Raw genomic sequence first — 17,529 nt, 5'->3', positions numbered from 1 at the left:
CAAGCATATCTTTACGTGTGTTTGTATGTGTGTGATTACAAAGAGGAACTCTGAATGAATCCCCATGAGAACTGATCGGTTTGTGCTATCATAGTCCCAGTCCCTTGCTCACTGTGCTTACATACTTCATGTGAAATTTGGTGTTTGGGAGTTTACTTCCTTAAATCCGGCGCAAGAAGAAAAAAACCCCCAGGAAATGCACAAGAATTGAGCCACCGTTTTTTTTAGCACATTATCAGGAAGCTACTTAATAGAAAATAGATTTTATCATCCAGCAGCTATGACTCACGGTTCACTTTCGATGCGAACACTTGCTGCCCAAGAAGCTCGAACCATTAGGTCATCCGACGCCAAAAATATTCCAACCTCTGGGCTGGATAATGAGAATGATAGGCGTGAAATTGGTTTTAAGATTTTCGGACGGAAACCAATCAGCGGGGACCATATGTTTGCTTTGCTTCCCAAAATTTTTAATTATTTTCTCCGTTTGGGTGTCGCATTTTTGTTTGGGCTAGAAATTGAGCGTGTGCATTACTAATTCCGCTACAAATAAAACCAAAACCAAGCGCATACACGCATTACCCCCCGTGCCCCCCCCCCCCCCCTCCTCAAGCATCAAGGCGCGGGCACGATGAGTTCACCGCCACCCCATATCTAACCAAATTTACTGCAACGCCGAACCGCGCACTACTGCTTCCGACGCTAGCGGACACTTTTGCCGGCCGGATGACGAAACCATCGACGCCGTGTCCGATTGTTCTCATACGATTGGAATGCATCCCGTGTCTAATACGGCACAGATGGTAGACCAGGGCAATGTTAAACCCACTTTAGCGCGCAGCTGGCTATCAACGTCTACAATGAACCCTACATATCAACTCCATCAAACAAACACACCACAACACATGTGTGTGTGCAACGATCAACCTTGGGAACAATCGGTTTCCCAACACTCCGAAACGTGCTCGTACCACTGTTACGGTAGATAAAGCGAACATTACCCAGTCAATCCCAAGGCGTGCGACATCTTCATCCGGGGGAAGGCCGTGTAAGCTGCGCGCGAGAAGTCCATTTGTCCAATTAGTCTTGTATTAGAGGTTTCCGTGTTTAAGAAGAAAAAAAACACTGTCGTACCAATTACAGTCACTGTTGCATTACGCGGAAGTCATCTCGCGGCTAGCAGGAGTCGTTTATCAAGACTCCGAGCGACAGCGTCTGCAGATTATGGCCGAGAGTGAGAGAGAGAGAGAGAAAGAGAGGGTAGTCACTAGCAAATGCCGGCGTCGTTGTACTTGATTTTGATATATGTGCCGGTACCACAGACGTCGTTGTAATACTGGAAGATACTGGATGACTCGTACGTACGTAAGGAACAATGTTCTTCTTGGTCAGAACTCCAGAATTCCTAGCTGATCAGGATTCCTTCAATTTCTTGATGTCTTGCTCGTACCGTCATCTGTACCTGGAGTCCTTAGCTCTTGACTGACTCTGACCTTCTTGATTATACCCTTATCTGGATACTCAGTCCACACTGTTCGATATCTGGTCCGGCCGTGTGATGGCTGTTAGCCTCGTCACGTCACGAGAATAACATCCACCTTCACCAGTCCACCGTGCCATTTATTCTCAACTCCCATTCCCTTCCAAAAACCCTAATTACCTTTCTCTCTTTCTCTCCTCTCCCCAAGGGAGCATAAGTAACAGTAACATCCATTATTACAAAATGGCATTACATCCCATTGGCAGGGCAGGTCGTTCCTCTCTTATACGTGCCGGGGGAGTTGATTTCTTGCATGGAAAAAAATGGATCTCGTCCCGTGCAAGGCGCAGGCTGATAACGCCGTTGAACGCCATCAATTTCATCACCGGGTTTATCGGCGGGAGTGAGTGCGTGCGAGCGTGTGTGTGTGTGTGTGTGTGGGAAGAACGCCCGCGATGTAAGTTCCACCCTTTGCCAGGACGCAATGTTACTGTCGGCAGGTGATGCGCATGCGTCCTCCTGCCCATCTCTTGTCGTTGTTGTAGGCGCAGCTGAAAAAGACAGAACCGGGAAAGGAAGGAGCGTAGTAGTTGTGTTAGGGGGAATGAGAAAGAGGGTGGGAGGTGTCTTCCTGGTGGTTACTAGGCGCGTTACTCCTGGGTGTCCATTTTGGTTTTTCTCTATTCGGTCGGTCAGGGGCGCTATCAGTTCGCTCTTCTCGATGTAAACTCCTATCAGCTTCGTTTGTGTATGTGTGTGTCTCGTTTACCGGGCGGCGACGGGTTGGAAATTTTTCATCACACCCGCTTGATGAATGAAGTTCTGATCTGATCTCCTTTTTTTTGTTTCTTTTTTTGGTTGAACCTTCAATTTCTCACTTTCTGCAGCGATCTTTAGCAATGGAGCGGTTCCAGCGAACCGGCGTCGTACTCATCATCCTCATCAGCGTACTGGGCGCCCAACCGCAAGCCAATCACAATTTCCCATCGAAGGGAAACAATGCCACAGACATTAGCAGTCGACTAGTTAGTCAAATAGTTTTTAATTCTACACTCAACCATCTGGCGGTGGACCGAAGCACCGGAAGTGTAAGTTTGTTTTATTTTTTGCAACCCGGGACAGCACCCCGGCTCCCCGGAACTGGTCTATTAATGTGCTCTTTCCCTTCTTTTGCTCTCTTTCACTCCAACAATCAGGTTTACGTGGGAGCGGTGAACAAATTGTACCAGATAACGAATGACTTAAACATCCTGACGGTCGTGACGACCGGACCGCAGAATGATTCATACCAGTGCACAATCCTCGAGTGTCCGGGCGGTGCAGTTAAGACGCCGATGGACAACGTCAACAAGATGCTGCTGATTGACAGCAATGCCAAGAACCTGATCGTTTGCGGTTCACTATTCCAGGGCATCTGTCACATCCGCAACCTGCACAATATCAGCATCGTCGAGCAGGAGGTGCTGGAAGCGGTAGTAGCGAACACGGCCAACGCCAGTACGGTCGCATTTATAGCGCCCGGGCCGCCACTCACCTCGGCGGAAAACAATGTACTGTACGTGGCCGTCACCTTTACCGGGAACTCGCCGTACCGTAGCGAAATACCGGCCGTGTCATCGCGCAGTCTTGCCCGGGACCGATTGTTTCAGCTGGCGGCAAGCGCGGTCACTACCGGTACGCGCCTGTTCGTGAACAATTACGCGCGCGAAACGTACATCATCAACTACGTGTACGGGTTTAGTTCGGAGCGATTTTCCTACTTTCTGACCACGCAGTACAAGAGCAGCTCGCATTACGCGTCAAAGGAGCGTATTACGAAGCTGGTGCGCATCTGTCAGGACGATTCGCATTACCATTCGTACACGGAGATACCGGTTGACTGTACGAGCAAGGACGGCACGAAGTTTAAGACGGTCAGTGCGGCGTACGTCGGCAAACCGGGCCACGAGTTGGCGCAAAGTCTCGAAATCACCACCAACGACGATGTGCTGTTTGCCGTGTTTGATGCACCGAGCGCCAACAAGTCCGCGCTGTGCGTGTACTCGCTCAAAGCGATCCGGAAGAAGTTCATGCACAACATCAAGATGTGCTACAATGGCGAGGGATTGCGCGGGCTGGACTACATCTCCCAGAATATGCCCTGCATCGCGACGAAGCTGCAAACGATAGGGGAAGATTTTTGTGGCTTGGACGTGAACTCACCACTCGGCGGTGAGCAGGCAGTTGCTTCGCTGGCGGTTATACTGTCGGAGGAGCGGATGACCTCGGTCGCGGTGACGGCAACATCCAACTTTACCGTCGTGTTTATCGGCACGGAAACGGGTCAGCTGAAGAAGATTGTGATGGAATCGTCCACGTCCGCAATGCAGTACGCGATGATGAACGTCGACCTTGGATCACCGATCCAGCCGGACATGTACCTCGATCCGGACAGTGACGATCTGTTCCTGATGTCGATGTACAAGCTGTTCAAGATCCGGATATACGATTGCTCCGTGTACACCACCTGCCATTCCTGCCTGTCGGCGAAGGATCCGTTCTGTGGTTGGTGTTCGCTCGAGAACAAGTGTAGCCGGCGGTACGAGTGTCAGGACAGCTCGAAGGATCCGTTATCGTGGCTAAGCTACAAATCGGGCAAATGTACCACGATTACTAGTGTTACGCCGCACCAATTGCAGCGCACGACGGCCCGCACGCTTGAGCTGATCATCGAAAATTTGCCCAACCTGAAGGAACCGCTCGTGTGTGCATTCACGTTTGCCAGCATGGAAAAGCCGATCATTACGAACGCGACGAAGAAGCGGAACGGTGTCAACTGTACTACCCCTAGGACGGACCTGTTACCACAGATAGGATACGGCGAAAGTAAGTTAACATTTTCTGTAATATTTTTGAAGTCAGGCGAACAATTTTCCTAACCCCCGGGCGCATGGATGTCAAAGATGTCAAAGTGCTTTATTCAATTTGATCGTCATGATGAATATCTCGCCATTCTATCAAATGGCGACTCATATCGACTCATAAATGACTTTCCCATTCCCTTCCCATTCTAGACCATTTCAATGCTACACTGTCAATCAAAACGTCCCAGGGGCCGGACATTGTCTCGACCACGTTCACGTTCTTCGACTGCAGCACCCATCTGTCCTGCACGCAGTGCGTATCGTCCAAGTTCCCGTGCGATTGGTGTGTGGAGGCGCACCGCTGCACGCACGATACGGCCGAAAACTGTCGCAACGATATACTGGTGACCGGCATCAGCCGCATCGGCCCGAGCTACCGGTCCGGGCCCGGCTTCTGTCCGACGATCAACGTGACGGGCGACGGGTCGGAAATCTTGGTACCGGCCGGTTCGAAAAAATCCGTCAAGGTGAAGGTACATATCATCGGTCAATTCATCGTGCAGACGCGTTTCGTGTGTCAATTCAACGTCGAGGGAAGGGTAACGAGCGTCAATGCACAGCTGCTGGGCGACACGATCTACTGCGACGAGATGGAGTTTACGTACACGGCTAAAACGTCCAAGCTGAACGCAACGTTTGCGGTCATCTGGGGCGGTTCGAAGCCGTTGGACAATCCAAACAATATACATGGTAAGAGTTACAGACAGTCGCCTAGCGGATGCGATTCTTTCTAATCGAATTCGACTTTCTTTTGGTTTGCTTTCGCCATCAATCCAGTTGTCATCTATCGGTGTCGGGATATGTCGGACAGCTGTGGTGTCTGTCTAGCGCTGGAGGAAAAGTACAAGTGTGGCTGGTGTTCGTCGTCGAACACGTGCGAGGTGGAGGATCAGTGCGGCATATCCGGCAAGGTTGAGGGACAGAACAAAACCGACTGGCTGAACAATCAGCAAACCTGTCCGAATCCCGAAATTCATTCGTTCGACCCGAAAACGGGCCCATGGGAGGGTGGCACCAACATTACGATACGGGGCATTAATTTGGGCAAAAAGTTTGACGACGTGTACGGCGGTATCAAGATTGCCGGCATCGACTGTATGCCTTTCCGGGAGCTGTACGTGCAGACGAAGGAGATTGTGTGCAGTGTGGACGGGCCAGGCGTGAAATCGCACCGTTCGGGCAGGGTGGTCGTGCAGATATCGGACTTTCGCGGCGAGTCGGCCAACGACTTTGAGTTTGTCGATCCGGAAATTGAAAACTTCGAACCGAAACATGGCCCAATATCGGGCGGCACTACGATCAAGATTATGGGCCGGTATTTGAATACGGGCAGCCGGGTACGGGCGTTCCTCGATCAACATCCGTGCGAGATACTGAGTACGAACGATCGGGAGGCCACGTGCAGGACGACAGCGGTACCGAGCCCGATGCAGGGCAAGCTGAAGATGGTGTTCGACAATGGTGTGCGAGAGTTGAACGGTGATCTGTTCGAGTACGTACCGGATCCTTGGATTGAGCTGGTGTCATCAGGCGAGAGCAAAACGGCTAAAGGTAGGCTGTAATTCTAACATGCGTCGAAGGTTTTCGCCGGATTACTTCATCCTTTATTTCAAGCAACCAATTGATTAGTTATTGCTCGTACGGGATTTGTTGGTGGCCTTTCAGGCATCTGCAATTCTTCTTATGGAATTAGCTTGTCTTGAATGTAATAGTGAAGTCTTTTTGTATATCCTCGCTGGCTACACCTCCATCTCATGGAGGATTTGAATCTTTGTTCTTGAAACTTCATGCCGCGTTTTTCTTCCCCCTAAACAGGAATTCCGGCCGGCGGCATCAAGATGGCAGTGCATGGTCGCAACTTTGGCTCAATCCAAAGACCCCAGATCTACGTCTACTACAACGGACAAATCTCCCTCAACGAGTGTAACATCATCAATCCGCAGCTAATGGAATGCTACTCGCCGAAAATCGATCTGCAGGATGAAGACCCGTTTGGCAATTCGGACGATCCGCTAACGCTCGAGTACGGCTTCATCATGAACGACGTAATGACCGTGCGCAACCTCTCCTCGCAGTGGGGCAGCTACTTCGAGCTGTACCCGAACCCAACCTACCAACCGTTCGACGACGTGAAGTACTTTAACAGCGAGTATCTGAACATTAACGGTCGCAACATTGACCGTGCGTGCAAGTACAGTGACGTGGTGGTGAAGATCGGTGACCACGGTATCTGCAACATTACGTCCATGTCACGCCAACAGGTCACCTGCCTGCCGCCGAAGAATCCGGACGCGAAAAAGGTACACGTGAAGGTGATCGTGGGCAACTCGCTGCAGTTCGATATCGGGTACATGGTGTACACGTCGGCCGGTATTTTGCCCAGCTTCAGCAGCAACGCCGTAACGTTTAGCGTGGTGTTTGCCATTGCACTGTTCTTCGTGGTGTTTGTCGCGTTGGCGATCGCGTACCGCAAGAAGACGAGCGAGAACAATCGCGTGCTGAAGAACATGCAGGAGCAGATGGATATACTGGAGTTGCGTGTCGCGGCAGAATGCAAGGAAGCGTTCGCGGAACTTCAGACGGAAATGACGGATCTTGGTGGAGATATTACCTCCGGCGGCATACCGTACCTCGACTATCGTACGTACGCGATGAAGATTCTGTTCCCGAACCACGACGACCATGTTGTGCTGCAGTGGGAAAAGCCGGAACTGTTGCGCAAGGAGAAGGGCTTACGGCTGTTCGGTCAGCTCGTAATGAACAAAACATTCCTACTGCTGTTCATCCGGACGCTCGAAAGCAATCGGTACTTTTCGATGCGCGAGCGCGTTAATGTCGCCTCGCTGATCATGGTAACGCTCCAGAGCAAGCTCGAGTACTGTACCGACATCCTCAAAACGCTGCTGGCCGAACTGATCGAGAAATGTATCGATGGCAAGTCGCATCCGAAGTTGCTGCTGCGCCGTACCGAATCGGTCGCGGAAAAGATGCTGTCCGCCTGGTTCACTTTTCTGCTGTACAAGTTCCTGAAGGAGTGTGCCGGCGAACCGCTGTACATGCTGTTCCGTGCGGTGAAGGGCCAGATCGACAAGGGTCCGGTGGATTCGATCACGCACGAGGCCCGCTACTCGCTCAGCGAGGAAAAGCTGATCCGGCAGATGATCGAGTTTAAGGTGATCACGGTGTACGCGAGCATTACGCAACCACCGATCCTGTGCAACAACATCGAGATGATACCAACGAACACAGAAAACATTCCGGTAAAGGTGCTGGACTGTGACAGCATCGGGCAGGTGAAGGAGAAGTGTCTCGACACGATCTACAAGGCGATCCCGTGGAGCCAGCGGCCCCGGAAGGAGGATCTCGATCTCGAGTGGCGCACCGGTGCGACCGGCCGGCTCATCCTGTACGACGAAGACTCGACGTCGAAAACGGACGGCGAGTGGAAGAAGCTGAACACGCTCCACCATTATCGGGTGAGCGAGGGCAGCTGCCTCAGCCTGGTGCCGAAGGAGAGCTCCATCTACAACATCACGCTGCTCGGCGAAAAGTACTCGGAGAAGATCCACAAGTACGAAACACTAAACATATCGAAGTTTGTTTCGCCGTCGCCACCGTTCAGCCGCGCGGGCAGCCCGATGAACGTTGACCTGCAGGAGAACAGTCTCAAGTACTGGCATCTGGTGAAGCACCATGACAGCGACGGCTCAAAGGAGGGCGAACGGGTGAACAAGATGGTTTCGGAGATTTATCTAACACGACTGCTAGCGACGAAGGTAGGGCGCGCGTTGCGTTTAAAGGGTTGGTGTGTACCATGGTTCCTCTTCATCTCCTCTTTCTTTTTCTCTCCCATCCTCAGGGTACACTGCAAAAGTTTGTGGACGATCTGTTCGAAACAATCTTCAGTACCGCGCACCGTGGATCAGCACTGCCTCTAGCAATAAAATACATGTTTGACTTTCTAGATGATCAAGCATTGTTACACGGTATTACAGATCCAGAGGTTGTGCATACCTGGAAAAGTAACAGTTTGCCGTTACGGTGCGTTACGATCTCTTTTACCTTTATCGTTCTACTAGCGTTGCATTTGCATGGCATGGCCCTTTTCAAACTATCAAGTTTTTTCCTGTTTTCTAGAGTAGTATTAGTTATTGTAGTTGGTAACAAATTTGTTATTTCGCTTAGGATGATTAAACTTATTTTTCGTTCGTTTTACTGACGTATAATATAATATGTTTCCTCTGGCGTATGCTGTACTGTTCTATACAATAGTAAATTATCCTTTTTCTCAATATAATAGCTCTTTTATTTTATATTCTATTCTATCTTCTTACTGTCTTGCTACAATGCAACGTCTCTCTTAAATGTACGTTGGTGCCCCATCAACGTGTTCAAATATGGTTTCTACATATTTTTCACCGGGTTACAGAGATGTTTTATAGAATGCTATAGAATGCTATACAATGCTATAGAATGTTGATTGATTGATTGCGTATGAAAAATGTACTTCTCAAGGTTTTTTTTTGATACCTTAAGAAAGAAAAAAGAAAAATAATCTCAGAATCATCATGGTGGGCGGGTTCGGTAGTCGATGCGATAGCGGAGCCGAATACCCATTCGTTTCCCCATAGTGAGAACAGATTATCCAACTACATGCTATCATTAAGTTTAGTATGCCATTATATGGCCGGCATGACCTCTGATCACCCAGTCCGCACTGTTTGGTTGAATGTCTAGCTCAATGTGTTCAAAAAACGATTAAAAAACGAAACACAAACAAACAAATCAAACTCGGTTGTGCTTCGTACTGGCCCGATGAAAAATCTACCACCAATCCTTTGTCATGATCGATGACTGGTGTCAAACGATCATATAGAGAGATATACCGATATGTAAACATGTGTAAACCATACCTAGGCAATTCAAGAATTTCAAACAGATAATTTAAACATTCCTCTCGAGAGATACTATAAAATGGGGAGCTAACAAGATAACTATTGATAGTTTAAAAGTGACGAGCCAAAAATTGCACTCGAAGTGAAGTGAACGTGAAGTCAACTCGGCCAACTAATTGTTTCTGTTTCGTCTATTTACAGTTTCTGGGTGAATCTTATTAAGAATCCTAACTTTGTGTTTGATATACATAAGTCCAACATCGTGGACTCTTGCCTTTCGGTTGTGGCTCAAACCTTCATGGACTCGTGTTCAACTTCGGACCACAGGCTAGGTAAGTGCAACTCCCGGATTCGATTACGATTTTGTTAAATCTACTTTTCGAGTGAAGTTTAATCTAATTTCGGATATTTCCATTCATCCCGAACCCCTAAGAAACCCTAAGTAATGTGAAATTTTCAATTTCGCGTGTGACGGATACTGTCATGTACATGCTTACACATCAATTAACAATTTTTTTATTTTTTTTTACACTCACACATATATTCAACAGGGAAAGATTCGCCTAGTTCGAAACTGCTGTACGCCAAGGACATTCCCTCGTACCGTGAATGGGTGGAGCGTTACTATAACGACATCCGGGACATGCCGGCAATCTCCGACCAGGACATGAACGCCATGCTCGCGGAGGAGTCCAGGGTGAGTGTAAACCCGACAACGTTTCCAAGCCCCACCAACACCACCAACCAAGCAGCCCTTTTCCCTCTAACACCCTTCCGATTTCTCTCTCTCTCTCTCTCTCTTCCCAAACAGTTGCACACGACCGAATTTAATACCAACTGCGCCCTACACGAGCTTTATCAGTACGCAGTAAAATACAACGAGCAACTGACTGTCACACTGGAGGAGGACGAGTTTTCGCAGAAGCAGCGGCTGGCGTTCAAGCTGGAACAGGTGCACAGTATCATGTCCGCGGAGTAAGTGTGTGTGTGTATGTGAGTGTGTGTAATGTGTGAACGTGGCAACGCGCCTCCGGGGAAGATGGCGACCGCCCGCATTCGGGACGGGCGGAAGCAACATTCACCACCGTTGTGTGCGAAACAAACAAGAGAAAAAAAAACACAAGAAAAAAAAACAAAATAATATATGTATAGATGGTAAGCTACCTGCATGGAACATTTTTTTTTTTTAGAAGAAAGGCGAACGCATCGTACAGACCTATACAGAAACACATTCATACAAAAAAACAAAACAAACAAAGCAAAACAAAAAAAAATATAATGTATGCGATATTCATGTTGTGAGCCCCATCGAGACTGCTTGATGGATTTAAAAATGTGTGGTTAGGGAAAACGAAAACATTCACATACACACCCGCACCTGGAAGGAATACAAGTACACCAATACATTAACAGACACAAATACACACATAATTCGTGTATGGCGTGAAAATCCCCGATTATAAGATATAGTAAAAAACGCAAATCAAACAAAACGATGCGCCGCAAATTAAAGAAGAAAAAAAATACACACAACCATCTGTCTAATATTACACACCGCGTCACGATATAAAACAAAGCAAACAAAAAAAAGGGAGACTGAAATACAAGAAGATCGAACCTGCATGCGCAAAAGTCGAAATAGCAAAAAACACGAAACAACGGCTACAAAACAAAAACATACAAAATCTCGAAAAACACACACACACACACAAGCAAGACAAAAATATCATGTTTTTAAGAAATGTCATACATCGCTTTTGATTAATTGTAAAACGAAACGCATGGTGGGTGTGCATGTATGTGTGCAAAAACGGAATCGGGACGTGGGGAAGCTCGGGGAAGAGAGTAATCTCAGGCGAAAAGCGGGAGAGGGGTGGGAAGGGGGGGGGGGCGATAGTTAGGAACCCGGTTAGAGGGGAACCCCTAGGGACGGGGAAGCTAGGGGGAAGCAAGAGAAAAGGGGTAGGGAGGGGTAAGGGGGGGGGAGCATTAGAGTTGACGATATCGGTATCCCGTGCGTGTAAAACGAGACAAAGAGAGATAGAGCGAGAAAAAGAAAGAGCATACAACACACAAAACGAACGAAGAAGTATATCTTAGGCATTTGTGCAGCCAAACAAAGCAAACAAACAAAAAAAAAACTCACACTTCTAATCATGTGTCCAGCAACGATTAAACACAAAAAAACCGCAGTCCGACCCGCAAAACGCTTCTTGCGGCTATACATATATACATATATATATATACACACGCACACATATATACAGACGCATATACAAACACACGTACACTAAAACATATACATATTCTGACTGCTACTACTAGGCTCGGATTATTCCCGGAGCGTTTGTATAGTCTCCGCCGAACGTTGGCCAAACTGTAGAGATTTCGAGGCAGAAGGAAAGACACACAAACACACACACACACAAACACAACACAAGCATACAAACCAACACAAAACAAACAAAAAAAAACGAAAAAAACGAAAAAAAAGAATCCAGTCCTGAATGTCATTTCCAAAAACGGTGTACCGTATAGCTCAAGAAAAGAAAACAAAAAGAAAAAAAAGTCTAAATGTAATAAAAATGACAACTGTGTAATTGATGTGTTATAAGTTATTACTAAAATATAAGCCGATGATTTTATTAGTAAAAAAAAGACAGCAGCTGTTTTATCAAGTGTGTTTGGTTAAGTAAGCATTCGAAACTATGCTCAACGTTGTATTAGAGTTGGTGTGGCAGATTAGAGGAGTTGCTGCTACCTTAGCACGATCGTAACGAAGCGGCCAGCCGTGCTGATGTCCTGACGGTAGTCAAAGCCGGCACGTTGCTGGGGCACGTGATGAGGATGTCGGACTCTTGCCCCACCAGGAAGGTGCTCGTCGGCAACCCATTCGGCACGGGGCGTAGAGAAGCACAGCGAGCTCGTTGGCTGCATCAGGTGGTGTCAAACCTGTCAGAGATCGGATGCAGCCGTGGATGAATTGAACTGTTCTATTGAGCTACATGCCGAGATCTCTATAGGGATTCAATTCTTTTAAGCACTCTTTTGGAAATTGAATTGCAATGAAACTCTAGAAGCAGTTAGCAGTTACCAGAGGCGTTCGAATAATCATACAACCACAAAGAAAGTTTTAAAACTCTCTACGATTCGTGTCTCTCTGTCGACTTTCAACTCCTTCAAAGTGGGTTTAATTATAACGATTCTCAAAAGAATTGTTAAAAGCATTGAATTTCAATACAGATCTCGACATTTCGGGATGTAGTTCCTTAGAAGAAGAAGACGCCTTTTTTTAGTAGGGTTGTAAAACGGGGAGACCCAGGAGGTGGAAATTTCTTGGACCATAGTTCATAAGTCAATCGAGATCCCGGCATCCGATGATGGCTTATACATAATTGGTGTGAGAAAAACCTCGGATGAACGAGGCAAAAATCAAAATTGATGGTAACGTTTCAAACACCGACTTTGAAAGGTATGATTTGGCCTTTAAAGTCATTCAAAGTTTCCTCTTTTTGGGGACAAAAATCAGCCCCATCAGCCAGTGAAAACTGTCAGGAGCTTCAATGATGAGATCTACTCTATGATGCAGGGATGGAACATAGTATTCCATCGCTACAATCGCTTGTAGTTCCTAGAAATAGCAGTGCGGACAAGGTAGCCTTGGATCTCCCCTCGTAAGTCCTGCGCCTTATCAGAAGCAGGACAACTGCAATTGATCTGCTCTATAGAAGGCAGGTACGTCATGAGTCCAACGTCAGCTCTGATGTGATAGGAGCCTCCAAGAGTCTTGTTCCGCCCCTGGGTTGAAGTTGAAGCTTCATTGAGTTCATCCACATCTATATCCTTTAACCTTTCATGTATCCCATTCGCTGCTATTGATCCTCGAAGTTCTCAACCAGTACATTTTGACGCGCCGTTTAACTCCAAGGATGTTTAAGTTTAAATCTCCCAACTGTCAACTCTAACTAGCTCGCTGACAATTCTGATGCATGTTGGAGCCTTCCGAGGGAAAGATTTTACCATCAGATGTCGCTCCGCAAAAGGAATACGATTGAAACAAAACGGCAACATTTGGTGAGACGTTGCCAGATATCAGCTGAAAAGCTCAAAGTACTCCTCTTCCAGAGTTTGCCATTAATTGCCAGGGGGGGGGGGGGGGGGGTTTGTTATGCGTCACAGTTTTGGTGACAAACCCTTGGCTGATAAGAGCCTTTAGCCAACGAATCTTTACCCTGTTTGCTCCAAACATTCCCTCATCCTCTCTCACCCATCGCCCACCAACCTAACTACCCACCTTCAGGGTTCGAAACGTCACCAGAGGGGTTTTTTTTTATTAAACATTTTTGGTCACGGGCAGGCGCAGAAGCTACCAAGGGAAAAACACACAGCCTTTGCCTTATGCTCGCACCCGCACCGCACGCACATACACGCACACACATGGCGTGAAAACGTCTCGATCTGTCACCGACATTCGACTGGAGGTCTGTGCGTCCGTGTTTTGCAATGTTTGCCTCCAGTGAAATAACGCCACCCTTGTCATCAGTGCTGGTGCACGCAAAGTAAGCGGAAGGCAGCCAGAACAAGAACACCAAAAACAAAGTAAAAAAAAAAACACATTCACCAGTGCTAGAGATATAGTTCGCTAGTACGCGCGTGGGCGCCTCTGCGCCATCACACAGGTTCCTACCCGTGTGGCCGTGCCGTGACCGGAGGAAATTTTCTACGGCGAGCGGACCCTTGGGGTCCCCATCCAGTGCAGCGTCCAACCACACCTGGGGTACGGATCGTGCGTGTGTCAGGGGTTTTTTTTTTTTTTGTAAACGGAGATGTTGCTGGGGTTCTGCTCAGGTCTTCCAGGTGTTTTCTCACACAAGAACTTCCTGTGTGTCAGCCAGTTGTGCGCGGGAAGGTAGGACAGGTGGTGGCGAAAAGAGTGAGGAGTGACTAACCATCTAGTTTTACGTGTGCTTGCCACCATCAACGAGCGCACAACCAGTATCGCAATGTGTGAATAAGCGCGCGTGTGTGTGTGCGCAACGATTGTGCAAAAAACCCTCGGTGCAATACTAACAATCCGAACCAGTGCGACATTTGTAAATATGGCGAAAGTATTGTACTAGGGCCAAGGTTCTTGCTGCCGTGTACCAGGTTCGCTGGACGTGTGAGTTGCAATGTGGAGTGGAGGTTTGATGCTGTGTTCCTGGGCTGGCAAAGTGGCCCAACAATCGATAAACTGTGCTACCTTCAACCTCACGCTAGGGTTGGAACAGCCGGAGGTGCCTGCATCACCTCAACACGGATGGCCAACAATCAAACCTCAAACCATGGGGAAAGCATGGGGAAGCACACGTGTGCAATAGAAAGAATCGCCCAATTTTCGTACAACTCCAACTCTGTGGAGATTGTTGGGCAGCGCCGGAGCGGAAAGATATCATCCATGAAGCTCACACACACATACACACGCATAAGGGCATGTGTGTGTGTGTGTGTGCGCGAGGATACAAACATTTGTGCTAGTCGGTCAAACTGTCAGGGTATCCAAAGCCTCACCAAGAATTCTTCTCCAAGTTCAAGGAAAACCGCAACGCACATCAATTTTGTAAGGTTCCGCCATTTTTGCCATTTAAAGATGGTGAGGGTGACAAACAGCAGGTGGTAGAAACGTTCAAGTCTTCCCGACAGGACACTCGGTACACGAGAAGCCTAGTGCATGCGCTCACTCACCCCCCCCCACACACACACACACATACACAGACACACAAACATATTAATAGAAGTTCGATTCTAAAAATAGATTCTCCCTCCTCCACAATAACACCAACACACACAAAAAAGAAAAGAAAAGAAAACGAACCCGATTTGCTTAATGTCAAACTCCATGTTGTTGTCCAGCTACAGGATTACATTCATGCTAATGGTGGGTGCGATATTGAATCAGTGTGTAGTAAGTGGGTAGTGCGGGAACAATGTTTACAAGGTTTTAGCCCCTGTAATACTGTTGGGGAAGGGCGAGTTCTTGGCGACTAAACCAGGAGCTCAGGAAGAATTTCTGTTGGCTGAAGAGGACCTCAAGAGGTCCTCTTTGACTTAAACAGGGCGTCCACATAACTGGATCGTTAGTATTGCGTTCTATGCAGACAGCAGTCTGGACAGGATTCGATATCCCGATCCTGACGTGCAAAGACCGGCACAAACCCCAACAAAATGCATCCCGTTTAGAGTAAAAATTGTAGCAATTATTGAGGATCTTTTTGTCTAAAGCTCGCTGTTCTTCGCCATCTCTCTCTCTCTCTCTCTCTCTCTCTCTCTCTCTCTCTTCCCCCGGTCAGGTATGGACGATAACTGCTACGAAAGGTCAGCGCACACGAATGATGGATTTACGCATGGCTACTACTGGAAGACAGGCAAGCTTGAGATACACACGGAAAAACTGCGGCCGCAGGGCTTCGAACTGAACATGAACCACCATCAGCAGCTCGGCGGCGGTTACGATGGTGATACCGGCCGCGGGCACCAAGACTATTGGTCCCGACCGAACGACTACCATGGCGGGGCGGCTGGCGGCGGACACGGTGGGTCCGGTTCGGCCGGGCGCTTCGGTACGATCGGTGCGGGCGGCGCACACAGCAGCCTGAACGCTTACAGCCCGAAAACGAAGCTGGTCAACCTGTTCGACGGTCCGAGCGGGGACGGTGCCCTAGGCGGATCGGTTGGGCGTGATCTTGGCTACGGGTACGATGATGATCACTTCCGTCCGCACGGTTCGTCGGCGTATCTGCCACCGGATCCTGCCCATAGCTCCCTGCCGAATGGCGTCGGTGGTGCACGCACCGGACGCAAACTGCCGAACCCGACGCAACGCAACGGCAAACGGCAGCTACCCCAGCCGAAGGGTGGTAGTGGTGGCGGTGTGTACGGCAGTGCGGGTGACTTCCGGTCGAAGGCACCGGCAGTGCGGAAGCTACCGATACCGCAGCGCAACCCGAAGGCCATCAACCCAACAGGACCGCAGCCGCCCCTCATCGATAACTTCAACATCGATCTATCAGTGAAGGTGAGCATCCTCTTGCACGTTTCACGTTCTCGTACCTCTATCTCTTTCTCTCTCGCTCGCTCTATCTCTCTATCTCTCGCTCTGTGTCTGTATCGTTCCCTTCTATCTATATCTCTCACTATCTGTATGTACTATCGTTTATGATTTGGTTTTCCTATCAATTTGGTTACGACCTATCTTCATCTCTCCCTCCACCTCCACCCCCCCTCTTTGACAAGCCGCCCCCTTCCCCCCACCCCCTGCCCACACGCTCAACTACATAAACTAAATGATGTATCTCGCTTGCTCATATCGGCATTACGCACCTCATCTCCTCGCCAAACGTCCGAAGCTCCGGCACATTAACGTTCTACTCCCCCCCCCCTCCCTTCTTATTAACCCCTTACTTCCCATCTCACATTGCCGGCCATTTCATCCCAGACTCACAGGCGCACTCACGGTTGCAAAAGCAGCAGGAAAGAACATGGAAATCACTTAACCACCCACTGGCAAAATCCTCACCAACCCCCCCCCCCCCCCCAACCCGCTCATTTGACCGAGTGACCCGAAGGCTAAGTGCATCGTAATTGGGAATATGGACTTGGCCGGGACAGGCCTCGGGTGTCCTTTCCGGACTTCCTTCCCGGGTAGGTTAACGGCTCACGAACGGACGCGCACTGCACGGTCGTCAGTTGCGTTGTGGCATCCGGATCGGAACGTCGGTCCCCAACCAAACCAATGTGAGTGTCTAGTGGAGTCTGCTAGTGAGCCGAACCACCCTGAAGCCATTCCTTGCCCGAGAACTCCTCTTAGTTTTGGCTGACTTATCGCAAGAGTTTTCTGTGAATGTGTGTGTGTGTGTGTGTGTGGTGTGTCTCTCTGTGCGTGTGTTTGTAAGTTCCGTAGGTGTGCTCTCCTACCTGTGTGACACACTCACACCACATCTCCAAAGTTGGGTCCAACTAATGCCGGAATAAAACGCGATCGCGAACCCCACCTATCTCCCTGATATGCTTTGAATGTTTTTCGTTTCGTTGGATTCGTTTTTTACGTTTTGTGCGTGTGTGCGTGTGCTTGTTTTTTTGTTCTCTCCAATTTGCCAACCCTAGGGGCCGGTCCGGTGGTGTAGACGACAGCGGCACCGGTCGTTTACACGGCAAGGACCGGGCCTCAAATCCCATCCGGACTGTCTCCCTCCGTAGTTGGAGGACTGTGACT

General features: G+C 48.7%; 1 protein-coding gene across 2 annotated transcripts; it reads left to right on the top strand.

The window, feature by feature from the left end:
* The first annotated feature begins 2,364 nt into the window (after window positions 1-2,364).
* On the top strand, window positions 2,365-10,278 carry LOC126562064 (plexin-A2). 2 transcript variants are annotated; one of them, XM_050218591.1, is made up of 9 exons: window positions 2,365-2,568; window positions 2,677-4,345; window positions 4,534-5,073; window positions 5,161-5,934; window positions 6,199-8,159; window positions 8,243-8,424; window positions 9,480-9,610; window positions 9,830-9,975; window positions 10,090-10,278. In XM_050218591.1, the coding sequence occupies exons 1-9, from the start codon at window positions 2,380-2,382 to the stop codon at window positions 10,255-10,257; spliced, it is 5,760 nt and encodes a 1,919-aa protein (XP_050074548.1). In that variant the 5' UTR covers window positions 2,365-2,379; the 3' UTR covers window positions 10,258-10,278. The 2 variants fall into 2 exon arrangements, with proteins under 2 accessions (XP_050074548.1, XP_050074471.1); XM_050218514.1 differs by having other exon boundaries at window positions 9,830-9,981.
* The last annotated feature ends 7,251 nt before the right edge of the window (window positions 10,279-17,529 follow it).

Source organism: Anopheles maculipalpis, chromosome X (genome assembly GCF_943734695.1).
Source record: "Anopheles maculipalpis chromosome X, idAnoMacuDA_375_x, whole genome shotgun sequence".
Taxonomy (NCBI): domain Eukaryota; kingdom Metazoa; phylum Arthropoda; class Insecta; order Diptera; family Culicidae; genus Anopheles; species Anopheles maculipalpis.
The sequence above is the reverse complement of the archived record's forward strand: the minus strand, read 5'-3'. Positions and strand labels throughout refer to the sequence as shown.